Below are 27,815 nucleotides of genomic sequence, written 5' to 3' on the forward strand. Positions count from 1 at the left end.
CTGGGTTTAATTCTTGAAATGAGCATCCAGACTTACCCCTCCATTATATACATAGAAAATCAAAAGCAAAGAAAATGAAGGTCTTGCCCAATATCACAAGAAAGAGGTAGGTCTAGGTCCCCTGGTTTGTGCCCTTTCTATTACTCTGTTCCTCAGTTTGACCCAATCTAGAATAAATATAATCTGTGAAGTTTTAATTAGTATTTATTAAAATACTCTTTAGTTTTGATAAGAACAATTTTTCTAAAAAACCCCTCAATAAATTTATAGTCCTTTAAAGCCTTTCAAAACTAAACACATAATTCTGCAATGAGTAACAAAAAATTGAATATTATAGAAAATGTAAATTTTGCAACAAACTGATCTCCCGCCCCCATTGTAAACATAGTGGATACAATATGACAACATCTTCTCATATGCTCTTACAAATTTATAAAAAGGTAAGGAATACTCAATCTATGGAATAAATAAAGGTGTAAGCTAAGAAAATTAAGTACTGTTGCAGACTAAGTCTGTACTAAGTCTGGCTTTAATCCTAATGAATTTGTTAAACTGGATAAACTGCAGCATTATTTTTTGAGTTCTCAGAGAGTTCATGGAAGAAAATACAAAACTTAGGTCTTCCAAAGGAAGTTGTCTAATAGATGACTATCAAATACATTTGGGGAGGGGGAGCTGGTCAAAGGGACCTCCTCCTTAGTGGAAAGGAGAATTAGAAATAAGCAGAGTTATCTCCTCCCCTTCAGAGGACTAGTAGAAAAATTGCTTGTCTTTAATCTTGATACAGACTGTTTTGGAATAAGAGCATCTGCTGGGAACTCTAGCAAAAAGATGGGCTTCCAATCAGTTTGGAGCCCCAACTCACCCTGCCTGTATGACTTTAAAATCCTTCAGCCAAATTGCAGTAGAATATAGTCCTGGATCCTTAATGCCCCCAGAAGTCTAATACATGCAACTTCTTTCAGGAGGAACCTACTTTTATTTTCTGTCCACAAAGTTCAAAACAAAATGAGCAACTGAGAATGAATGAACACATGCACACATGCATGCACACACACAGTCAAGGCACCCTGACAAGAAACTGGTAGAAGCAATACATAGCACAATCAGACTTAGAAAATCTTCACATTTTACTAAGCCACTAAATATTAAATAAGCATGTGTAATCTATTTAAAGAAATGATAGCCTTAAAAAGATAAAGTACAAGTATAATTTCAAACAAATAAGGAAATCTAGAAATGAAAAATAGAATTGATGTTAAAATTTAATAGATTTTATAGTTAGACAATTAAAATTAGTGAACTGAAAGATAGATTTGAAAATAATATATTGAATCAATCCCAAAAAGAGACAAGATCTTGAAGAAAAGAGAAAAGAAGAAATTTCAGGAGATAGGGTCAGGGCTAGAAAAGGCAAACAGAGACAATATTTAAAGAAATATTGAAAATTTTCTTTAATTAATGGAAGATTTCAATTCATTGTGTGATATCCAAAATAAAAGATGATAAATTAAAATAAATGCAGATCTAGATGCATCAGTTTAACTAGCGTATTCAACACAAACAAGTCTTAAAAGCAGTCAGAGAAAAAAGACATTACCTTTATTTTTTTTTTTTTTTAAAGATTTATTTATTTATTTATTTATTTATTTACACAAGCATTGGGTACAGTCAGAAGCGCGGGAGGGTGAGAGAATTCACCAGAGCCAGAGCGGGGAGCAGAGCAGGCAGAAGGACCGAAGTACACTGCTGAGGGGAGCAGCGGGCGTGGCAGGAGAGGTCTGCGCGCCATGTGGGACCCTCGCCAGTGGCCGGGGATAGAACCGGCTCTAGAGAGGCTGCGGGCAGCCTCGCAGCCCAGCGCTCAACCGCTGCGCCACCGGGGAGGCCCAGACATTACCTTTAAAACAACTTTTGATTTCTCAACAGTATCAAGCAGAGACTTAAGACAGAATATTGTGTTTAGTGTATTGAGAAAAATGTTCTCCATACAAATGTGCTTTAGTTCTTCAGAAAAACTGAGCTGCTTGTTATCTATTATTGGGATTTTAAGTTCTTTATATATACTAGATACAAATCCTTTATTGCATATATGATTCACAAATATTTTCTCCCAGTAACTTATTTTTTCATTCTTAACAGTGTATTTAAAGATTAAATTTTTAAATTTTCATGGAGTCTAATTTATTAACTTTTGTCATTTTTTTAGAGATTTACTTATTTATGCATACAAGAGCTGGGGTACAGGCCAGAGGTGTGGGGGGTGAGAAGATTCACCAGAGACACAGTGGGGAACAGAACAGGCAGACTGACTGAAGTACACTGTGAGGGGAGCAGTGGGCGAGTCAGGAGAGGTCTGCTGCACCATGTGGGTTGCACCCTGGCTGGCCAGGGATCGAACTCGTACTGCAGAGGCTGCAGACAGCTTCATAGGTTGCATCTTAGCCCCCTGCGCCACAAGGGAAGCCAAACTTTTGTCATTTTTGATTGAATTTTTGGAGTTAGAATTAAGAAACTTTAACCTAACCTAAGGGCTCAAAAATTTCCCCCTATATGTTCTAGAAATTTTAGTTTAAGATTTTACATTGAGGTGTATGATTCATTTTGTGTTAATTTTGATATATAGTGCAAATTATATAGAGATATTATATATATATAAAGTATATATAGATCAAGGACATACTTTTCATATTGCTACTCATTTGTCTTGGATCATCTGTTGAAAAGACTGTTCTATAGCTTTGTAGTAAATCATGAAAATAGGTAGTATAAATGCTCCAGGTTTTTTAGGTTGTTTTGTCTATACTAAGTTCTTTGTATTTCTACCTGATTTTAGGATTACCTTGTCAATATAAAACCCCTCCCCCCAAAAAAAAGAAAAAGAAAAAGCCTACTGGAATTCTGTTTGCAGTTGCATTTAACCTATAGATTATTTGAAGAAAATTGACATCTTAACAATATTGTGTATTTTCCCACCCATGATTATGGTACCTATCACCATTTATTAAGGTCTTCTTTTAATTTCCTTCAGTATTGTTTTATAGTTTTCAGTTACAAGTCTTGCATGTTTGTCAGATTTCCCTGTAAATATTTCACATTTTAATGCTACAGTCAATGGCATTATTACCATTTTACCATTTTCTCCATTTCCTATCTTTTAGAGCAGCAGGTGTCTAAATGACACAAAGATATGATCCATTAGAACAAGGAAAGAAAGTACCTGAACTTCTATTTATCTTTTAATTGAAAAGACTGAAAGAACAAAAGAAGAAATTAAACATTGCCAATATTTAAGGCATGGTTTGACTCTAGTAATGCACATAATTTATAAATAAATATACAACTTTTGAGGGTGATGCTCAAAATTTTTTATAATAATGTTACATGATCAGAAGTTTGGAATTCATTGTTGTAATGTAGCCCTGAACTCCTGTTCACACTTTGGAATTTTTCTAGCCTCCTGAAGACTTCAAGATTGGTGCTTAGCTGCATGTTCTTTCCTCCCTTCATATTAGCAATCATTTCATTCACTGCTTCTCTTGTTCCTCACTTGTCTCTTGACATGCTTGGATCATTGTTCAATGACATATATCTCCTCAGGCCTGTAGTGGCAGAGTAGAACCTTTCACTGTTTTACAAATAAATGCACAAAATTCTCTATCAGTAGTCATTTGTTGGCCTCTATAGGTATACAACTTCAAATCATCTCAGTCCATGAAATTGGGTTAAAGAAAGCCTGGTGTGCTACTGTATGCTAGCAGGGTGGCATTAGTGTGACATTAACTGAGGCATGCAGTTTAGTCATGAGTTTGAGGCAGTGAATCAGTGTAAGAAGTCTTCTGCCCTGGTATAGACAAGATCAGGCACGTTCAGGGTGGTATGGCCCTGCTATAGGTGGGTCAGGTAATTTGAAACAGAACAACTAGAAAAACTAGACAAATATTTTAAATCATTAAGGTATTGGAGAACTAATAGGAAAGTAAAGAATTCCTAGATTAAAAGCCAATAGCCAGGGTTTGAGGAAACTCTTAATGAAATTTGGTGATTTTAAAGGGCATAGAGGTAGGTTTTTGATAATAGGAAGTAGGGAATGGTGTCCATGAGCTAGAATGCCTCTCACTTTGGGTCTTAGTGCCCAAAGATTTTTCCCTATTATTGAACTTCAACTGGGACTAGACAGGTCATTTCAGTCCCTAAATTGGATTAAAGTGATCCTGAATTGTTAGTACCTTCAGGCACTGGCAGTAAATCCTCACTGGAGGAAAATAATATCATCCAAGGTATTATGTTTTTCTACAAACAATTAAGCAAATGTAATATCCAGTATATAATTTTTAAAAAAAAAATGAAAATAGCCAGGTACCCAAAGAGACAAAATCAGTTGACTATTGAAATTATCAGAAACAGACTTTAAAATTAATCCGCTTAGTTTGTTCAAGAAGTTCAAAGACAAAAATGAATATCCCTCTTAAGAAGTTATAAAAGCAAATCACAAATTAAAGAAAATAAAACTACAAACAGAAAGTAATGCATTAATTAGAAAACTCAAAGTATAGTGATGGCAAAGACACTGTTTTTTAAAATGAATCGCATTAATAAATTCTCAATGAAATTGGATAAGAAAAAAGAAGGTATAAATGACCAACAATTTTGAAAAGGACATAATTACCAAAATTAAAATACTTTTCAGATGATTTTGTAAACAGCATTTTGCTGTTATTAAATATTGTACTTTACCAAGACTAATCTAAGAAGTAGGATTCTGATTTGATCTCTTAGAAAAATCAAATCTGTAATTTAAATTTGCCTAAAGAACATCACACTTAGAAATTCTTCCAGAGATTAAAAAAAGAAAGCACTTTGGCACTCAATTTAGGAAACCAGTTTGACCTTGATTAAAAAAAAAAAAAACTGGTAAAGACATAACAATAAAAGAAAATTATAGGTGAGCCTCCTAAAATTCTGAGCTAAATACTAGTATATAAAATATGGTGATATTTGCAATGAACAATACATCCCAACATGTTTAGATTTATTCTAAGAATGCACGTTTGCTGCCAATATAATTTACCATATCATTAGAATCAAGGCTTGAATAGAACAAAAAGACTGCCCTTCCTGAGAGTAAGAGGAAACTTTTGCCTGCCCTCCTTGGACTAGTCTTTTCTGCTCTTAGAATCAAACAGAAACATCAACTCTTTTTGGGTTAAACCATCTCCTCTCCTGGTTCTCAGACCTTCACACTTGGATCAGATCTCTAAATTCCAACTGTAGTCTCAGAACTTGTCAGCCTTCATAATCATATGAGCCAATTCCTTATAATGTCTCTTTCTACATATTATGCATCCTTATTGGTTCTGTTCCTCTGGAGAACCTCACTAATATTTCCAATAAATTCAAAACAAAACAAAACAAAAAGCAAAAATCAATTCTTTTTCTAGTCGAGTGTTTGTTTTTCAGCATTCTAGCTTCATTCCAGAAAGAGCAGGAAGAGAGGGAAATTGCATGTTTGAAAAATACAGACCCTTCCAGCAGGCCATTACCTCAAATTAGTGGATAGTCCTCAAATTTTGTATCTTGAAAGTATCTATTATACTAACAAGATATGAAAATAAAAACAGTTGATACTAATATTTTTCTTGAATCTAACAAGTATAATACAATTGTCCTTTAATCTTTTCTGTTTCTTCCTGGTTTCAGTTTAATAATGTCACTCACTTCCTTTCTTAAATGGTTGTATAATTTCCTGCTGTGTTCCACAGAATACCTACCACAGCCCGGTGTGCTTCTCCACCTGCGCACCCCACTGCCCTCCCTCAGTGCTTGTATTGAACATGAGCTTAGCCACTCTTTCAGGATTTTTTAAGGGCCTTTGGGATTATTGAGAATGAATGGTATTATATAAATGTCAGATTGCTTCATAACAGTTCTTAAAACAATGAGATAATGTCTGTTCAAGGATTTTTAGGTTCCATGGAGAAATGCAGGGCATAAAAACAAGCTATTTTTGTTATGTTATACCAATATATTTTTGCTATATATTTTAAAACATTATATCTTTTAAAGATACAAATGCTTAGAGAAAGGAGAGAGAATGAGAATAGATGCATGCTACTGAGTATATAGAACTAAATAACTAGATTTTTTGTTGCTTCATTTTGTCATTTGGATCCAACGATTTCTTATAAATATTGACTGAAGTGAAATTATAAATATAAAGCTTTCTCTTTTGGGATTAAATATAGTGTTTCTCTCTTAATTTAAAACTTAATGCTTGTGTAAAACTAACCCTTTTTTCAGTATATATAATGAATTATTAGATTATACATAGACATCAGTGAATTCACTTATTTAAAATAATTCTCAAGTTTCTTTTCCTACCTCTGAGCTTGAGGTCCAATAACTAACTCCCTTTTAAAATATATTTACTTCAAACCGATGTGACCAAAATTAAGTGTATTTTCTTTCCCATAAAAACAAATCCAGGCCCAATTTCCCTGCTACTGTTGTTAATGGCACCACTTTTCTTTTAATCAGCCAATGATTTTAGTATTACCTTTGTCTTCTACCACTTCTTTACTCACCCCTCATCCCCACTCCACAGACAACCCTATACATTTTACCAGTCCTTCATTTCTGTAACCTCATTCGCTCTTACTACCTATTCCTAAAATATTGTAGTTATTCCTAATTGGTTTCCTTGTCTCTGGTGTTTCCTTATTCTAGTTAGTAGAGTTAAAATACAGAACAAATATCTGTTACATTTTTATATGCAAATAATGAACTACAGATAAGGAAACTAATCTATTGAGTGGTTAAGTAAATTATTCAGAATCCTGCAAGTAGAAAGCATCAGAGCCCTCATTGAACTGATGTGTGTTCTTAGCAAATACACTCTGCACAATTCATACTCTGTAGAGTACACGCACCTTCAGCTTCTCTAGATATTGCCATTTTTTTCCCCAGCATGATTTTACCAATTCATACTCTCAGCAGCAAATATAAGTGTTTTTCAAAGTTCTTAATTTGTATAATTCAAAAAAGCAATTCTGTTGTTAAAGTTTGTTTGGGATGTTTACAGATCTCTAAAATCTGCAAGTCTGAAAACCACTGCCTTACATGACCCTGTTTAGAGGAACATGCTTTATAGAATCTTAAGTCTGGAATCACTGCTTCCTTCCTTGACACTGTTTAGAAGAATACGCTTTTATAGGCTTATATGGCTAATTTTCTTGGCTTTTGAAAGGCCCAGCTATAGGAAGTTTTCGTGAATTCATCTGGATCCAAACTGTTCTATCAACCATCGAGGCTCAAAATCTCGGTAACCTTTACTTGCTCTTGTCTCTTCCTAGCCTCTCCCCTTCTCTTTACCCGCCAGTTCCTTACCCTGTACCTGTACCACTTTCAACTAATTGACGTGCACGCTCATTTCTCCTGCTCCAGTCCCACAGGCTAGTGCAGGTTGTTAACAGCTTTTTCTTGGCACTATTATAAGAAACTTAAACTAGTCTTGTCATCTGGAATCTTCCAGAATTGATCCATTCTATCTACTGCTACTATAATGATCTTCTTAATTACTATGTTATTCCTCTGCTCACAAACCTTTAGTAATATCTTATAGTATTCCAAATGAAGTACAAAAGTATCTCCCTCTATTCTCCATAATCTTTCTCTCAAGTGGCTTACCATTTTATCCCCAATTGCCACCCCATGTTATAGTCCTGGGGTGGAACTGAAGTAGTTTCATTTATATCAAGTTTTCATGTAAAGCTGATGCTGCAATTCAGTCTGGCTGTCCTACTCAGAACCACTGCTCTCATTAATCTGTAGGACCTGACAGGGAGCCTTATAAATGAGCTGCTCTTTGGATATATAGAGTACATTAAATCTCTTTCCTTAAAGTCTGGAAAAACTAATATTCTGAAGGTCTCAGGGACTAAATATTAAAATCAGAAGAGATGGATACTTATTCTGAAACAAGTTTTACACTTACAAAAACTGATAAAGACAGTACAACAAACATGTATGTTAATATAAACTCATTGAAACATATTTCATATGTTGTAGTCTGGGTTTGTCATTATTTTGTGCTCAAAATAAATATTTTTATTTCAATTTTTATTTGGCTAGTGAAACAAGCTGATTACTTTCTTCTTTTGATAGTTTCCCATTATTATTTGAACACTTCTTTATTTTCTGATTTGACAAGATGTTCTAGACTCATGCTCCCTTTGACCCAGTCTTGAAATAGTCCTTTTTCCTTTGGAGCTCTGGCTTTTTTTAGTGGAGAATGATATTTTCAAATCAAGATCTGGTGCTAGGTGTGCTCATTTTATTGCTTTCAACCTCTCTCAACCAGCAGAGCCAGGAGATACACTGATAGACAAATTATATCACAGGGTACATGCTAATCTCCTCTTCATTCCATGTCTGTAACTGTGTTCTCCAATAGCAGACTCCTTGCTCCTTTGCTGTTCTTTTATTTGTGAAAACATATCATTTAAAAAAATAATGGAGGGGGACTCCCTGTGGCACAAGGGGTTAAATCTTAGCACTATGCAGGCACTGCAATATGAGTTCAATCCCTGGCCAGGGAGCTAACCCACATGGTGCAGCAGACCTTTCCTATCTGGCCTACTGATCCTCTCAAGAGTTTGTTTTAGCCAGTCTGCTGTTCTGCTCCCCACTCTGTCTCTGGTGAATCTTCTCACCTCCACCCCCACCTCTGGACTACACCCTAGCTTTTGTATGCATAAATAAATAAAACTTTTTTTAAATGTTTTTAAAAAATTAAAAAATGCATATATTTGCAGGAAATTTTTATCATAATTCAAAAAGAAGAAAATAAGATCACTTTTATTCTTATCCAAAAATAGCCACTGCAATATATACTTCCATTCTTTTTTCCTTTGTACAAATATGCATATAAATACAGAAATAATATACATTTGTATTCTAATTTAAAAATAGGATTGGGGATTAAATTGCTAACTAGAAACTCTCCTAATTGTGAGATTTTAATCCCTCTGCTGCACTGTCAGGAGCATGACTTACAGAATCCTATCCCACACAAATGTGGGCTTCACTGCTTGCTCTGATTGCAGGATGGACAGTCTTGAGCAAGTTATTCCTGAGCTTCAGTTTCTTTATTTATAAGAATCAAGTAATAACAAATAAATGTGTTATAAGGGTTAAAAAATATATATAAATCACCAATTGCAAACTTCTTAGTTTAGCAAACATTCAACACATTATAACTTTTGCAGATTATCGAAGCGGTCCTTTACATGGGTAGAAAAAAAATTTATTGATATTCTTAGTATATTTTACTAAGTTAAAGCACTTTTACGGGCAGGGACAGCTTTATCTTATGCTAGTGAAGGAAAATATTTGGTAGATCTTTTAAAATAAATGAATGATATAAATATATTTACATGCATACAAATAAAAGCATATAATGCATTTAAGGCAAAGTTATACCTTCATTACATCTAAACCCATTAATTAAGAATCAGTTTTATGTGCACCAAAAGATTGATGAATGCATGTGTTATTTGCTGTCAGATGTGCTTGGTCAGCCTTTTTTTAGCTTTTATGCTTATAACTAGAAATGAAAACATTGGCTTTCCACAGTCAACCAAATATTTGTTTTGCTGCTACTTACTCTTTACTCTAGACTAAATAGTGTTTCTTTTCTTTCTTTCTTTCTTTCTTTTTTTTGCCTTCAGCAGCATAAATGTGGTGTTAGTCCAGTGGATACTTCAGCTTTAACTTCATTCTTCTGCATATGATGCCACTTATGTGCTCCAATAATAAAACTGTAACTGCTTTATCTTCTGCAACATGGCAGAGGAGCATAGTATACTAAAGTATACAAAAATAATTCCAGAAGAAAAAGATAATGTTATCTGCTAAAATGAAAGGTGGGAAGTGCAAGTTGGCATGGAACATAGATATATAATTCTTCTAAAGAAAAAAAGCAGACATTGAAACTCTTAAATCTTTAAAACAGGGCGTCATTTATGCTTTTCATTAAGAATTGGTGATAGCTGTGGTAAAATGTTTTATCAGTACGATTGTACTCCTAGTTCAAAAAAAAAAAAAAAAAAGATGGAGACAAGGGGGAAAATGAATTTAATGAATAAAACAAATGTAACCCTAGATCACAGCCCTACTTTTGTCTTACTAGGGTAAAATGTAAAGATTATGGAAAATATATAGTGATTTTCAATTTTTTATTAAAGAATTGAGGAAGATAACATTCTTCCTCTTTGAATCATCTTCTTTACTTGATCTCCCATTTCTTCTGTCTTCTACTGTACCTACTTCTTTACAATGTCTTTTAATCTCATTAATTTAAATGCCATCTGTATGATAATTCTCAAAGTGTTTAATAGGCATCTTAAATTTAACATGTCCTAAATTGGACTAACTACAGCATAGATATGTTCATTCTCAAGTCTCAGACCAACATTAGCCATCTGCTTTTGTCTGCTTCATCCTATAAGCTCATGTTAGAGCATTAGAACTGATCTTTTTCCAGACCCGCTCTTCCTGAAATCTTTCCTATCTCAATTAACCTTAGAACCAACTTTGACTCTTCTTTTATATCCTCTATCCAATTGATCAGCAGATCCAGTGTTAATAGCCCACTGGCAGCCACCATCATCTCCTATCTAGATTAGACTAGATTAGATAGATAGATAGATAGATAGATAGATAGATAGATAGATAGATAGATAGGCAGACAGGCATATATCACAAATTTGTACATGCTATACTAGCTAATTACATATAGCATAAAAATGTACATGTTATATAATGTTCATAATGAAATATCTAAGGATTTCCTGAATGTGATTGATTCTCCTCTTTGACATTTCAGTATGCATTTTTGGATTTTGTGGTTCCTTTTGGTGAATATCAGGGGCATCTTTTATCATTTGCATTGTGGGTAAAAAGATGTTCAGATTCATAAACTTGTGGAGAATAGAATGTTAGACATTCCATTTCAGTATTCAGTGAAGATATGTCCTTATGTTCTAACATGAGATTAGAGGATGAAGCAGATGAAAGCAGTTGGGTCATGTGGGTCTAAGACTTGAGAGTGAACATATCTATGCTATATTTAAGAATGATGTTTATTAATGAAACCAGTGTTTCCATTGCTTTTGTAGTTGTAAAGATTAACTATTTCAAGTTTTGCTTCTTTCCTGCAATTAGATAAGCAATTTCCTTTTTTGTCTAATTTTTATGTTGGCATCATGGGTTGTCTATGGTTTTTAATGAGATAGTGACTCTCAGGTAACTAGGACTTATCATTTGTGTCTTTACTATTCTTCTCATGGTTAACATCTGATGATATAAAAGGACCAAAAATAATCCTGCATCAACTAGAATTCAGATCAATTGCTATCTCTGTGGCCAGTTATTATTCCCATTAGATTTATACTTTTCATCTCTGCACTTGAATGCCTTCTTGTATACATTGACTATTTATTTGAGTTTCTTTGAGCCTTCCTTTTCTAAAACCCTGTGATAGTCCATTGCAACCATGTTTCCATATATCATTTTACTACTACTTCCTAAAAAGGAAACATTCTCTCCAACCAGCAACTGTTCCACCTTGTTTCTCATCAGTAGAGCTGGCACCAGTCCAAGTTATGTCAACACTGTTCCATCAGATAAAACTGTTGTAATATAAAGGATGGGGGAGGGGCGTGCATGCACAGGATTCAAGCACCAAGGCTCTGGCTAACAGTATTCTCATTGCTCTCAAGTTAGCCCGTGTGCCTCTGCTCTTGCTTGAAGCCCAGTCTGATTTCTTTGTGCCTCAGTGCTGATTGTGACACTTGCCCATGCAAGCATCAGCCTCTTTGTGGTAACAGCTGAATCATTTGGATAAGAACTCACATTTTCTGGTTTTCATAGACAAAAATGGTTAATAGTGATTTGTACAAGATCTTTATGTAAACATTACTTTTAATAAGCTCAAAGCATAATAAGAATATAAGCAGTGTGTCTGCAATCTCCTATCATCTCTACTGTTTCATTAGTTGTTAACAGAACTGGAAAAGTTTCACTTTTAGAGAATGTTATGCAGCATGGAAAGTTTCAGTTCATCTAGCATAATGATTATCTTCTAGAAAGTAAGAAAAGAAGTGTCAGGCAGAAATATTCCCTATGGGGCTTCCCCTCTTTGTGGAGAGAAATCTGGCATTACATGTAAAGTTTTTTGGACGCAGGAAAGGACTTTGGAGACAGCCTTATAAAACATATCACTGTGTCCCAAGGGTAACCCTCATTGTGAACATTACTGGTCAACCATGCTGGATCTCATTCTATGTTATGTGATCAGTTTAATTGTATCAAATCAGAAAAGATTTAGAGAAAAATCTCCAATTTCTGAATTCTCTCCATTTAGTATGGTCCTTGCCATTTTTGCTAAGTACTCAGAGATGCACAGAGAGTTTCCAGGCAGTTGCATCATCTTTACCTTACTATTCTGGGCCACTTATGAACCTTTAAGAATCCTTTTATCCTGCAGATTAAGGCTTAAGTTAGAGGCAGACCTTAAGGCTTAGGTTAGAGGTTAAAGTGAAGTCTTTCAAATTGTAGCCAATAACATACTGGTGGATCACGAAATCAACTATGTATTTTAACCAACATTTTTGTGTGTAAATAGAACGTTACAGACCAGAAAGTGTCAGAGTGCATCACCTATGGTAATGTGTAAATACTGTTTTTTTTTTTAAATTTTGGGTAAATATTGTTTTATGATTTTTTAATTATTTGGTTTGAATAATACAATTTTGTCATTTTTGTAAGTAAACAAAACATGGCAGTAATTTCATATGGTTCAACCTCGTATATACAATTTCATGTTTAACTATGTATGAAACATATGTGTGTGTATAGTTCAGATGAAAAGTATATTTGCTATGATAGGTCAAGGTTCAAAGAGTTCAAAAACACCACTATGTTCAAAAAACACCACTATGTTCTGCACAAAAATAACTATCACTTGGCTAAGCTTGGAATAACTAACCCACAGGACACTTTGCCCAGTTCTAAAATAGCCAACCTTGCTCCAGGTGTAATAAGATTAATTCACGGGAAACTGATATTTTATAATAGTCAAACAGTATTAATTATTAGTCATAATTAAATAGTACTCATAATTAATACAGTATTTCAAACGCTACATTTGGTAAACAATTTAAGATACAGAGCATTTCAGAAGAGTGAGAACTACTGTAAGTCAAGAAAAACTTCCTCATTGAGGGAGGTGAAAGGTAGAAATGAGTGTGACTGGAGGACCGGGAACATTTCTATAACATGTTTGTGTCTGTAACATGGGTTCAATCATTTATGGAACCTTTATTCCACAGAAGAAATAACCTATAAGACATAAATCATGGGGGCCTCCCTGGAGGCCTAGGGGTTAAGTCTCAGCGCTCCCACCACAACAGCCCTCCCTAGGCAAAGCGGCCTGAGTTCAATGCCTGGCCAGAGAACTGACCCACGGTGCAGTAGAACTCTCCTGTCTCGCCTGCTGCTCCCCTCAGCAGAGTATTTCAGTGCATCTGCCTTTTCTGCTCCTCACTCTGTCTCTGGTGAATCCTCTCAACCTCCTCCTCCCACCTTGAACCTACACCCAAGTTCTATACAAAAATAAATAAAATGAAAATCTTACAATAAAGTAATCTTCTTTTTTTTTTTTTTTTTTTTTTTTTTTTAAAGATTTATTTATTTATTTATACAAGCACTGGGTACAGTCAGAAGCGCGGGAGGGTGAGAGGATTCACCAGAGCCAGAGCGGGGAGCAGAGCAGGCAGAAGGACCGAAGGACACTGCTGAGGGGAGCAGTGGGCGGCAGGAGAGGTCTGCGCGCCATGTGGGACCCTCCTCCGGTGGCCGGGGAGCGCCCGGGGATCGAACTGGCGCTGCAGAGGACGCGGGCAGCTTCGCAACCCAGCGCTCAACCGCTGCGCCACCGGGGAGGCCAATAAAGTAATCTTCTAAAAGAAATCACCAACAGTACCTAATTCTGATGAAATAGGATTTAAAAAACAGTTTAACTTTTAAACCACTGATTTTAATGTAGTCAAGAGCCAACTTTTGGGAAGACTTTGAGTTTACAGTAACTTACAAGACAGTTTTAAGTTTATTTTGTTGGTTAGGTTTGTTTCTTGGTTAAGTCATTCTTTTAAGAACTTTGGGAAAGAGAGAAATTTTAATAATAGGGAAATTTATTATTTTACTTAGAAAATAGAAAATTTCTCAAGAACTTTTAAAATAAATGTGAAATCTAAGACTTAGGGATAATTATTTTGGAAACTATTCTGTTATCTAAGCATCTAGAGATATTTTTAGAGAAAAACATCATTTAACGTTTGCCAATGAGAGATTAATGTTTGATATTTTACTGAGTGCAAAGAATCAGATTTAGACCTCAAAATAATGAAACATCCTCAAAACAAATCTGTTCTTTCTACATTCCTCTTGCAAACCCTGCCCCTTTCTCTACAGGTTTCTAGAATGTGCATTATATCCTACTGTGACCATTCTAGCCACAATTTTTTTGTTGGACTATTTTAACAACCTGCTAACAGGCTGCCAACAGATCTCTGTTGCTAATCTCAGATCCTGCCAATACATTTTCAGTGTGACTTTTCTTAAATACAAACTTGATCATGTGTCAATCCCTTTCATAAAATTCTTTAATGGCATCTCATTTCCTACAGGATAAAATCATGTGCATGCAATATAAGTGCCCACATGACATAAATTTTGACAGTCATACTAGTCTCATCTCCCACTGTGGATCCTAAGCTCCATACAGGCAGAATTTTTCTGCATACCAATCATTTTGCCACCTCAGTCTTAGCAGTACAGCTCCCTCTTCCTAGAAGGGCTTCTATGTGTAAGGAATATTGCCTCAATATTCAAGACATTGTTTAAGATCATTTTTATAAGATTCCTGTTTTCTCCCTCACCATTAGACCAGTGGTTGTCAGACTTTTCTGCAAATTAGCATCACATGGAAATTCAAGAGCTCAGGAAGTAAGAACCTAGGTGTCATTACTTTAAGCTCCCCAGGTTTAATATACAACAGAGTTCAGAGACTTTAACATTAGTTGATAAATCACCTTACTGATTACTATATTTGTGTTTTTTCCTGGTCATAGTTAGGCTGTAGGAACTATGCAAGAAATGTTCAGCAGCATTAAACCTAAAATGGTAACTGGTAATTGTTGTTATTCCAGGTTTGAGATAATATAACTGCTTCCTGTTATATTTAAATGAGTTTTTATGTGTGAGCACTTTGAATACTGACCTGCACCTGGGAAGCACAGTTTGTAGGGGTGTTAGCTATCTGCAGAAGGTAGGAGTAGCAAATCCACTCAGGATGCCAGCAAATACTCTTTATTCTTATACAAATTCAGAATAACAGGTAAGCCTCATGGTAAGAATGCTATATTAATCACTCAAATTTGCAGAAATATAAATTAAATTTTGATAATTCACTTCACAAAAGGATGTTTCACATTTCCTCTCACTGTAAGTTTTTATTGGTACTTTGAAAATATGATTTAATATATATACAGAAATATTTTTACTCTAAGTATAATAAAGTGAAAAATATTCTATTTCTTGCTTCTTCAAATTTGAAGGGAACCATAATAATAAAGTAGCATATAGACAAAAAATATGATGCCCAGTATTCACTACCAAATAATAATACCTATATTTATATAACATGAACAGTTTACAAAGTCCTATCACATGCCTCATTACATTTAGTACTGTAACATTCCTGAGAAGTAGATTAAATAAGTATTATAGTTTCCAATTTGCAAATGAAAAAAACCAGCATTAAACATATTTAGTACTCACCCTAATTTAACCAATAAATTTGAGAAGTCAGGACTTCTGTCCAATATTCTTTCCACTATAAAACTGCAAACTATTGTTTCCTTAAAAAGCAAAATAAGCACCTGTTAATAGGCAGCCAGACCTGTTAATAGGCAGCCAGAGTCAGCAGATTGAGAGCTGATCTATAGTTCAGATCATTACCACTGAGATTGAGCAAGGTAACCTTCATCCGATTCAGCCTCAAATCCCATGGACCAGAAAGTACATTTGGACACAGGCAACTTTATAAGAGATATAGTTTGGTAACCTTTTTCCTACCCTCACTTCATCTAAAACCTTTTAGAGATATCAGTAAAGATGGGAAGAGGAGTGAAATCTGAAGGAGAATTTGTGCACCTATAATAAAAGACTTGGCCTAGTTGGGTAAAATATCTTGACACTGTAAACAGAGCTAGAAATAATTGGATATGGTGATTCTAAATAATGGCACATATTTTCACATTTAAATTAGAATATTTTGATATGGAGAAATTCTTTTATCAGGAATTTTTTTCCTCTATTTTTTTCTTTTCCTTTCCTTTCCCCATCTCAACCTCCTTCTTTCCTTCTTCCTTCCTTCATAGGTTTAATCACTGTCTATGAGTCAGAGGACTAGGTTAAATATTCTTAGATGTACATCACCAAACCCATCCACCCAGAGCACCCATATCACATTGTCATATACCATTGTGCCCCCTTTCCACTTTGTTCCACATCCCTGCCCCTCTAGTAGCCTTAATTCTCCAGTCTTTTCTGGAAGTAGTTTTGGTTTGGTTTTGGCAGTTCCTTTGTTATATTCCACATGTAAGTGACATTGCCTTGTATTTGCCTTTCTTTCTCTGGTTTATTCCACTTAGCATAATCCTCTCCAATTCCATCCATATTGTCACAAATGGCTGGAGTTCTCTTTTTTCTTTTTTTATAGCTGAACAGTATTGCATGTAACACACCTTCTTAATCCAATCACTGTGTGTGGGTTGTGGAAATATAGGTTGTCGCCATAATTTGGCTGTTGTAAATAATACTGCAGTGAACAGAGAGGAGTGCATATACCCCTTCAAATTAATGTTTTTGTGTTCTTTGGCTAAATGCCAAGGAATAGAATTACTGGTTCAGATGGCATATCTATTTTGAATATTTTGAGAAACCTCCATACTGTTTTCCATAGGAACTGGACCAGTCTGTAGTCCCACCAACAGTGTACGATGGTTCCTTTTTCTGCACTCCCTCACCAACATTTGATTTTTATTATTTTCTTCATTCTACTGGCTTCTGGTTTCATTTCTTCTTTTTCTAATTCTCTAAGGTGAGAGAAAAGATTATTTAAGCTCTTATGTTGGCCTTTAATGCTATATGTTTCCCTCTGAAACTTGTCTTTGCTATGTCCCAAAGGTTCTGGTAGCTGTGTCTTCATTTTGTGTGTGTGTGCATCCAGGTATTTTTTTTTATTTTTTTCTTTGATTTCCTTATTCCAATAGTGCTTCAGTAGCATGTTGTTCAGTTTTCACCTACTAGAGGTTTTCCCTCTTTTCTTTCTAGTCGATTTTAGTTTGATAAAATTGTGATTTGAGAAAATGTTTGTTATGATTTAAACTTAATAAATTTGATACTCGTTTTGTGACCCAACATGTGATCTCTCCTGAAGAATGTCCCATGTGCACTTGAGAGGAACTGTACTCAGCTTTTGGGGAATGTACTACCATATAAATGCCTGGCACATGTATCTAGTCTGAATGTTTATTTAAAGCTGTTATTTATCAGGATATTTTTCAAAGTACCTTCCTAAAGATTTTGGAAGTCAGTTGCTCTCTATTTCCTATTCATTTGAATTTTTTCTCTTGCTCACTAAGTGTTATAGAGCAACCCCGATATTAAACGGGTTCCTGGCTGTGGGTCCTCACCCGCGCGCTTTAAAGGGACTTATGAATACTCTACTACAGACACACACAAAAGGGTTAATAAAAGGTTTATTTACAAGAGAAAAAGAAATAAGGAAAATATACAACTCAGGGAGAAAATAGGGAAATAAAGTCTTTAATGCGTCCTACCCAATCCGACGACCTGGAAACCCAAAGTCACTCTCAGAGCTGGCCGGACAGCTGCGAGCTGGCGGAGAGCCAAAAATGGAGAGCCCCCCCAAAGCCCACGTGTCTGCCTTTTGTATCCACCTGGCTGCTTAACCTCACCCTCAGGTCCCAGCCACCTTCCCTTTGGTGGTGATGGGATTTGGAGTTCCCAGTGTCTTTGGCTTTGGCCTGGGGTGGGGGTGGAGTCCACAAAGCCTATATGGAATTTGCTTTGGGACATCCTTTTCCCCCTAACATAAGTACTAAGGAATGCCTTGTTTTCATTAATTAAGAGCAGTATGGGCTTTGTTAGGAAACCTGGAAATTTATCTTTCCATTTTACCCACTAACTCAAACTTATATCATAATCAAAAAAATGCCCTTCAAAAAATTCTTGGAAATGAGTTCAAACAACATAACAATCTAAAGTGGTTCACATATAGTTTATATGATGGCTCACAAACACTTGTGGATTATTTCTTTGCAGTAGAGATCTACTGGATATAAATTGTAAAAGCTTGTTGTTTTCAAAGTAAAACTCAAATTCCTTTCTGAAACTTTCACAAACATAATTTTAGCCTATTTTTCTTATCCACTATCTTACTCACCTCTTGGTCATTTTCACAAAACATCTTTCCTCTTTCTTATGTGGATCCTACATTAATATTGTTTTATCTTTTGTTTATGATGTCTCTTCTAACTACTATGGCTAAATATTATATGTTCTTCAAGGCCCATTGTTCAAGGCCCAAGGCAGTTATACTGCCACTTCCTCCACTGAATTTTCTCCCTCACTCTTCTGCATCAATCATAAGTATCTCCCACTTTATTTGTGCCGCCTCACAGTTAAAGAGGATTTCTTATCCCATTTCCAGTGAATAAGCTCCTTAACATAGGCAACTATCTTTGTTTCCCTCACTGCCATATATAATAGTGCTCCTCCCCTTCCCCATGATTGTTTGCAGTGTAATAGACTAGAAAAAGCATGGCTTTGAAGTCTGACAACCCTGATTTCAAATCCTACTCTGTCATTTATTAGCCGTATAACCTTGGGCAAGATACTTCACCTCTCTGAACCTCAGTTTTCTCACACATACAATAAAGATAACACCCCTTCTGTTCTTACAGAATTAAGTGAGAATGCAGGCACAGAGTTTTTATTTTATCTCTGATATGCTAGGTCCTAAAAAAAAATGGTGATGGTGCTGAGAGTAGTGATTAAGCCACTTAATTGCTTCAGTTTCCTTAATCACATAGGAGATACAAATAATACTTTGCCATACCACACATCTAAGTATTTAAGGACTGTTCTGAACTAGTTTGTAAACTTACATCCTTGAAGAAAAGTACCTCATGAGTTTATCAAAAACAGTAGAACCTTCCTTTAAGTACACTATTAGAAATGCAGTCTGCTATGCTTGCTTTGCTAAGGTAATCATAACCTTAGGCAGTTTAGGTAGCAACTCTTTCTTTGTATCCTCCATGATAAACATCATAAAATCTTTTCAACATGAATATATATGTATGTTATTATATGTAATATACATATATTTTTTATGTATTTTTTATATTTCTTATTGCTACAATAGGGAGTATATAAATTGTACAGGACAACATAGGGAAGAGATGTTGTCTAAATGGCCATCAAACTACAAGAATTCTGAGTCACACCATCTGGAGGAGTACAGAGTGTGTTCTGTTGAGGGACCTGGGGGGCAACATCAATCAATCCTTGTGCTAGTCCTGAGGTCCCTGTCAGGAAAAATGAGGTAAATTTGAGCAGGACTAAGACCACAGGTGACAGGTGGGAAGCTGTAGTCACCAGAAGAGAAGTCACTCATGTCCCTCAGTAATTATTTATATATTGTAATCGTTCCTTGTGATCTTTACTAGAAAGAATGCAGAAATAGCTGTTTAAAAAGCTACTCATCAGGTCTCACTCATAACAGGAATTTAGAAAACCTAAATAGAGACCAGGAAAAAGACTAATCAATACAAAGTAAAAATCAAAATCAACAAGCAACTATAAACCAGAGACACACTATGGGGGTGGGGAGGGAGGGGCGGGGAAAGGAAGGACTAGAGTCAAAATAAGGGGGGGGTGCAATTGTATGGGGAATATAAGCAAAATGAAAATGCATATATTGTGCAAAAATGAAAAAAGATGTAAGAATTATATAAAATAAAATATTTAAATTAAAAAAATAAAATAAAAAGCTACTCATCAGACTCTGTATAATAATAAAAAAATTATTAGTAAAAGATAAGGCAATTAAACCAATTTAATGTTTAGTGTCCAAAGTGTCTTTACTGATCTAAGCTCTCTTCAGCTCTAACTTAGGTAAGTTCACTTAAATTCATTTGAATTAATTTTTAGTAAATTAATTAACTTTGTGATAACTAAACTATTTGCTATTATGACTATAACCTGTTACCAACAAAACTGCTATTTGAATTACAAGCACAACGAAGCAATGTACTGTGTAAAAAGATAACTTTCGTATTTGACTAGGAGTTGTAAACATATTTTTAAAATTGCTAATATCTTAAGGGAAAATAACAAAACAAAAATTAAGGAAATTCCTAATTAGAGAATTAAATCATATTAGAGAATTAAATTATAAATTATATTGGGGATTCATGTTATTTTATAAATGGTCGCTGTACTATAAATATTTATCATTTCAAAGTGATTATCAGATTGTATGAAATATATCTGCAGTGATTACGTACTGCAGAGAGAAAGTGCACATCATATCATAGTATAAAGAGTATAGAAACAACATAGGATTGTCAGAAAGTCTGATTTGTGCTATTTCCCACTTAGCACAATCATTTGACCTCTCTGAACCTCAGTTTTAGATTAGTAGGTCATTGCTACCTAAGAATTTTCTAGTACTAATTTCTTTTTGTGATTCTGTAATTCTCCTTTTATGTGTAATTTTAAAATTAAGATTTAATTTTAATTAAGACTTCTCGAAGTGTCTAGTAGAAAATACAGATAAAAATCAGTATTTTTATAGTTTTTATTCCAAAATGGAATACATTATGAAAATCTGGATAAATTTCTACTTTATTATAATACGTTGTTACCTTCATATGTCTCAATTCAGCTAATAGAAAAACACTAGGGGGAAAAAAGCTATCATATTTAGAATTATTTTAAGCCTCAAAATTAGATGAAGCAATGAAGCTGGGATGAATAAAGAAAAAGATAAATAAAAACTCCATGTAAATATAGACTGACTACCACTTAATGTTCAGGGTTGAAGCATACTTCAGTGTTCTCTATTTAAGCACACACCAGATAGTCCCTAAATTATTTTACCACTTTTGATTAATGTTCATGAAAATGTAGGTGCTTATTTTGACCACCAGATGGAGCCAATATTGTTTGATTTGTGGAATAAAAGTATTTGGTAAATAAAATTTTAAAAATGGTAGATTTGTTATTTTAGTTCACAGTTCAGAAAAAAAAAATACTCTTAGCCTAGTCTTTACCCAAGCTTCTATCTATTTATGTAAATGTTTATACAAACACCTCCATTAAATAATTTCTTTATTGTGAATAAGTTTTCATCGTGGCATTTTCATTGAATAGAAACCAGTTTTTTTAAGGCAAGTACAGATTTAACCTCTGGTCATTCAATAAATATTATGGATTATAATTATGAAAGATTATAATGAAGAATGTATTTTATGTGAGCTTTCATTTTAAGGAAAATGAAGCATATTCCTATTGTTAACACTCCCATTATTAGACTTTTAACAAAACAAACTAAAAACCAGGCATTTTGATAGGAGGAGTAGATATGTATGTTATCCCCAATAGCTCCTCAAAGAGATGGTAAAATTACCTCAATGAATAGCAGCAAATTCTTACAGGGATTCAACCCAGAAGGCTCAGTGCTAAGGAACCTTAATTAGGGTAACTGCCTTAAAGTTGATTTTTCCTATTCCTCTCATCTCTATTTAGTAATTGTCAGAAATTATCTAGTTCCTTACAACTTAATTTGTCAATTATCTATTAAAAATGTATTTCTCTGCTAGGCCCAAGCCTGTTGAGAAGCCATTCTATTCAGCAAAAGCAATAAGGAAACTAGACACTGTTGTAATTTAAAACCCAAAAGTGATCAATCTGTTCTTTTTTCCATTTAGCTACCATTTATTGAGTACATACTATATTCAAGGCATATGGCAGGTCACAAACAGGGCACATGTGAATTTGCCTGTGAGTTTATAGCTTAGGGGGCAATACAAAGATGCAGTTGTGATATATAATAAGACCCCCTCCCTAATAATAAGTTCCACTTTCAGCAGTTTCAGTTACCATGTCAATCAAGATCCAAAAATATTATGTGCAATAAAATGTTTTGAGAGTAAGATTACATTCACATAACTTTTATAACAAAGCGTTATAATTGTGTGGGTTTTTTTTTTAGTTATTATTCATTTCTTAATGTGACTAATTTGTAAATTTAACTACCACAGTTATGTTTGTATAGGAAAAAGCACATGGAGGAATTTAGTGCTATCTGTGCTTTCAGCATCCCCTGGGGGTCGTGCAGTGTATCCCCCATTGATAAGGGGGAACTATTAAGTATAGTTAAGAGCTACAAAGTGTTTTAAAGGTTCAAATGAGAAAAAAATTATAGTTCATTAAGGATAATCAAGAAAAAGCCATAAACTATTCTTCCTAGGTGGAAATTATGGTGTAAACCCACTGTTTTACAAACTTTACTTCCCTTATATTATGATCTGGGAGGATTTTTGCGGTAGGCTTTTATTTCATCACCATATAGTCAATTGTTGACCTGACCCCTTTTTGTATTAAGTTGAAATATTTTTGTCTAAGTTTTCTTGTGAATCAAAAAATAACCAAGCTGTTTAGGAACTTGTACTTAGATCCAGATTATATGGGTTTATATTCCTCTGTGTGTTATCCCTGAGATAAATTAGTATTTTATTGCCTGAGTTTCCTTATCAGTAAATGGGACTAATGTCTTCCTCATAGGTAGTTGGTTAGGAGGATTAACCAAGCAATTTAGGTTACTAGAATCTGGCACATGGTGAGTACTTGAAATGTTAGCTATCATGTTAGCTGTTGTCAAGTATGGCACTTTCCCTTGAATTAAAGATCTGGTGTATATAAAATTTGACAAAAACATACTTTGTAGCTTTCAGAAATGTCATGAGCTACAACTAGATTTCAGTAGCTGTCATTTTTGTTATATCCACGAAAGTCTTTCCCTTTTTGTTTTATAAATTTTGTTTACTAATATCATTAACACATCACCTATTTATAAAAGTTTTCACTGGTTATGGTATCCAAATTGATTTAAAATCATTTATAGGGCCTCCCCGGTGGCGCAGCGGTTGAGCGCTGGGTTGCGAAGCTGCCCGCGGCCTCTGCGGCGCCGGTTCGATCCCCGGCTGCTCCCTGGCCACCGGAGGAGGGTCCCACATGGCGCGCAGACCTCTCCTGCCGCCCGCTGCTCCCCTCAGCAGTGTACTTCGGTCCTTCTGCCTGCTCTGCTCCCTGCTCTGGCTCTGGTGAATTCTCTCACCCTCCTGCGCTTCTGACTGTACCCAGTGCATGTATAAACAAAACAAACAAACAAATAAATAAATAAATAAAACATGCCTCTATTTAAAAAAAAAAAAAAAAATCATTTATAGCAGACTGACTGTTTCTGACACATAATAGTCACTTGCTAAACTTTCTTTGAGAAATGAATGTGCAGTTACTGGGAGCTCTGGTCCTGAGACACTAGAGGTATAAGCCCTTTTACTTATAAAATGAGATTTGTGGATGGACACCATTGATTCATTAGCTAAGTAACCAATAATTAAGTAGTCATCACCTTTAATGTTTGGAACAATACGGTTTCCTAAAAAACAGATTAGTGGAGCAAGAATAAAGTCACTAAAACTAGCTCTCAGGGGAAGGACTGGAGGCATTCTTTATAAGATGCAGCAACAAAAATATATTCTTATCAGTCTTACTGCAGATTGTCACCAAAACTAAGAGTCAAAACACAAGTTTTAGCTTAGGCAATGCTCCGAATCCACAGGGGACACCAGCTAAGTCACATCACTTTCTCACACCTCAGTTACCTCATCTATAAACTATGAAAGCAGATTAGAAAATCCTCAAGGTAACTTCTAGTTCTTATGCTTTAGTAAACTGATAGTTATATTGATGTAGGACAGTCTCTTCACCAGCTTTTCATATATATTATCTAATTTTATCTCACACATAGCTAAGATATTTTAGAATTTTTGTTCTCACTATACTATATGTAAGCTAACAATAAAATAGTTAGCTCTAGGACTCAAGAATCAGCATTTTGATACTTATAATCAATTGCTATATTTCATTACTATTTTCATATATTGTTTATTTTACCCTTCAGTTTACTTTGCAGAATGAAAGCCTATATTTTGATATCTTTCATATCGTTGTTAAGAGTGTGAGGCATACAATAGACACTAAACTTTTTTTCTGAATTGAAGTTTTTTGTGTTTTTTTTGAAGTACAAGAGACATGTAACATTATTTTAGTTGCAGGTATACAATGTATGATTCAACATTTCTATACATTGCAAAATGGCTATCACAAGTCTCAATACCATGATTTTTATAACTACTTTGAAATTTGTAATACCCTATTATTGATTATAGCCCACATGCTGTGTATTATATCTCCTTGACTTCTGTTTGAATTGAAGTCTTAATTGAAGGCAGTAGGGCACAGTGTTGAACCCTTAGTACCATACAGACTCAAATCCCAGCTTCACTTTATTCCAGTGATGGTGTTGTCCTGTCCCTTTTCCTGATTTGGAAAATAGGTTTGTGAATATTTTCTTCATGAATTTAAAAGCACCTTAACATGGTGCCTGTTACATAGTAGTTTCTCAGTGGGTGTTCCTCTCCACTCCCATTTTTCATTTCTATTTATTTAGCATATGTTTCATAGAAATTTCAGTTAATGACAAATCATCATTTGGTATCATATTACTTATGAATTATCCAGTGTATATTGAGATTTACAAGTAAAGTAGTACACTCTGTACTTAGAAAACCTGAACTTTTTAAACTCCTTGTTTAATTTTTAGTCAGTTTTATGTCATTAAAATATCCAGCCACCTATTCAAATTTTGTTTATTCAGGAGTATTGAAGCACATGAGAAATGAATGTGCTACTTCCTTTTCTGGCAACATGGGCTGACCTAACACAGAACTTCCTTCTCCTATAGATAAATACAAATGCCGGATAAAATGTAATCTAGCCCAATTTAAATACTCAGCTAAACATGAGAGAAAGAGAAGAAGGTAAGAAAGTAAGAAAATTCCTAGGTACCAAAAACAAAAGGGAGACATAGCCAGAGCATTAAGTGGGCAAGCTGATACTATTGTTGCCGGAGGGGGGGGGGGGAATATTGGAACCAGATGTAGACGCTAATAGCTAGAAGCTGGGGTTTTAATCTCACACTTGGACAGAGATGTGGCCTTGGGGCAAGAGAGGTGGGAACTAGAAAAACTGTCCCCAGGTCAGGAAGGCAAAAAAAAAAAATTTCATTTTTCAGAGCTATGTATGGAGGGGAGGGGGGGAGTCAAAATCCTAAACCTCTACCAGGCACAGCTATAAAGAACGAATGTATGCTACCTGTATGGTACAGGAATCCTAGACCAAGAAATTAATTTTATAAAAATAAATAAAGCTCTAGACCAATGGAAGCACTTATTTGCCTAGTAGAAACAAATGAAGAGGTCTCCTTAGCAACCCTCACACACGTCTGGGTGACTAGAGTTCCTATGGAGCGTGAGGGAGATACAGCTCCAGCTGAAGATAAACTCACAATCAAAAATTAGAATACACATAGAAATGAGCACTCTAGCTAGAGAAGACATAAAAGAATACACAAGATTAATCTGAAAAATGTAATATAACAAGTTTTTTAAATTAATTTAAAAGATTTTTAAAGGAATAAAAATAATAAAAGCTTAAGATGATCAAAAAAGAGCGGGAAAACTTTAAAAAGAAAACCAAATGGAATATATACTAATAAAAAAATAGAATTATTAAATTATTTTTGTCTGCTGGTAGCTGTCCTATTTGTTAGATATGTTTATTGAAGTTGTTATTGTTACTATTTTAACTGGATAATAAACGTGGCTGGGTATTGGAAAAATCAACCAATATTGAAAAAAACTGTAATTTGGAAGCCAAGAAAATAATGTAACATGGCATTGCTGAATTTTAGGTAAAATTTTCTTTTTTAAGTGAGTACTTGAAACGTTAGCTATCATGTTAGCTCTTTTCAAGTATGGCACTTTTCCTAGAATTAAAGATCTGGTGCGTATAAAATTTGACAAAAACAGCTGAGTACAAGTGAGGACAACTATAATAGTACAGCATATAATAAAGATGCTTATAAAATTGATTGATAAATTAACATCACTCACTTTCTAATTTAGGAAATAGTTGGGGAGCTGGTGAAGTTAGTTGGTTTGATTTTTAAATTAAATGGAGGAAAACCAGTTCCAGATTCTGACCTCCTTTTCAGTGATAGGAGCAGAGACATTTATATGAATCCACAGAGGTTTTTTACTATTTATTATAGTTGACTGTTATTTTTCAGAAGAAGAGCCTGCTCCAGATGGTGCTGTTGCAGAATACAAAAGAGAAAAGCAAAAGTATGAAGCTTTAAGGAAGCAGCAGGCAAAGAAAGGAACTTCCCGGGAAGACCAGGTAACTTCACAGATCAAAATCCATTTGTAACTCATTACCTTTTAACTGTCTCCAAGCAAGCATTGTTAGTACATTCTAGTCTGGTTATACATAGGGGAGGCTGTGCTCTTAAAAATGGAAAAGGATATATTTATAAAGGGTGGGATGACAAGGACCTTGGCCACTCATGCAGAGGTCCAACTGTTAGAGTTCTTTCCAGATGTTTTAGGTGAAAAGCCTAAAATTTTCAAATGTCAACCTTGTACTACCATATCAAGCACAAGAGCCTTGTAACGCCATAATTTATCACTCAGGTAAAACCTTCATCTAAGTAAATATTAAGAAATGGAGTAGTGATTATAAATAGTAAGTGCATTTTATCCAGTCTGCAGTTCACATGCTAACTGACCAGTTCCACTTGAAATTGTGCACTGCCTGTATACAAGGTATTGGTCTATAGGTTGACTTCTACTGTGAATATTACAAAATTCTAATCATTGTAAGTTTCTCAGATATCAAGAAAAAAAGAGATAGGAAGCTAGCTCGACAATTTGGGGTCAACTACATGCCATAGAGTACTTAGTACTCAAGAAAACACATTTCTACAGCAGTCCTTAATGATGAAAAGCTAGGGGACGGACCAAAATCATTTCTTTTTGGTGCTGCCGTATATGTATTAGAACATGTCATTTTAGGCATATAAATAAAACAGGGATAATAAAAGTAAATTAGAAAACCTAAGCCTATTTGGGTAAATTAATCTACTCAGGAATTATAAATGACACCTAATTACTGGTAAGGAAGGCTTATGCATCTGTATTTAACATAAAAATAATCAGGGAAAGTTCAACAAGAAGTCAGGTATAGGAAATTGTAATTACAGAGAATTAACAAGTACAATTTTCAAAAGCAATGGAACATCAAATTAAATTAAGAAAGAATACATTATTAATTTGTTTTCATGAGGTCACAAAGACTTGTGAACAGCAACTATAGTAAATATAATGCTAGAGATGCTAAGGACCATTCGTATTCAAGCATTCCTCTTTTTTTCCCCCCACTCTTAGTAAATAATTATTAAGACTACCATGTGCTAA

At 34.7% G+C, this 27,815-nt stretch overlaps 1 protein-coding gene across 1 annotated transcript in view; it reads left to right on the forward strand.

Annotated features, from left to right (window-relative positions):
- The window catches only part of CWC27 (CWC27 spliceosome associated cyclophilin), a 155,771-nt gene that overhangs the window by 104,201 nt on the left and 23,755 nt on the right, over positions 1 to 27,815 (forward strand). Inside the window, exon 12 of the mRNA XM_037530677.2 lies at positions 26,630 to 26,739. Within this exon, the coding sequence (XP_037386574.1) occupies positions 26,630 to 26,739 (110 nt within the window). The remainder of the gene's footprint in view (positions 1 to 26,629; positions 26,740 to 27,815) is intronic.

Source organism: Talpa occidentalis, unplaced genomic scaffold, assembly GCF_014898055.3.
Source record: "Talpa occidentalis isolate TD23 unplaced genomic scaffold, MPIMG_talOcc4v2.1 talOcc4.6, whole genome shotgun sequence".
In the NCBI taxonomy this organism is placed as follows: domain Eukaryota; kingdom Metazoa; phylum Chordata; class Mammalia; order Eulipotyphla; family Talpidae; genus Talpa; species Talpa occidentalis.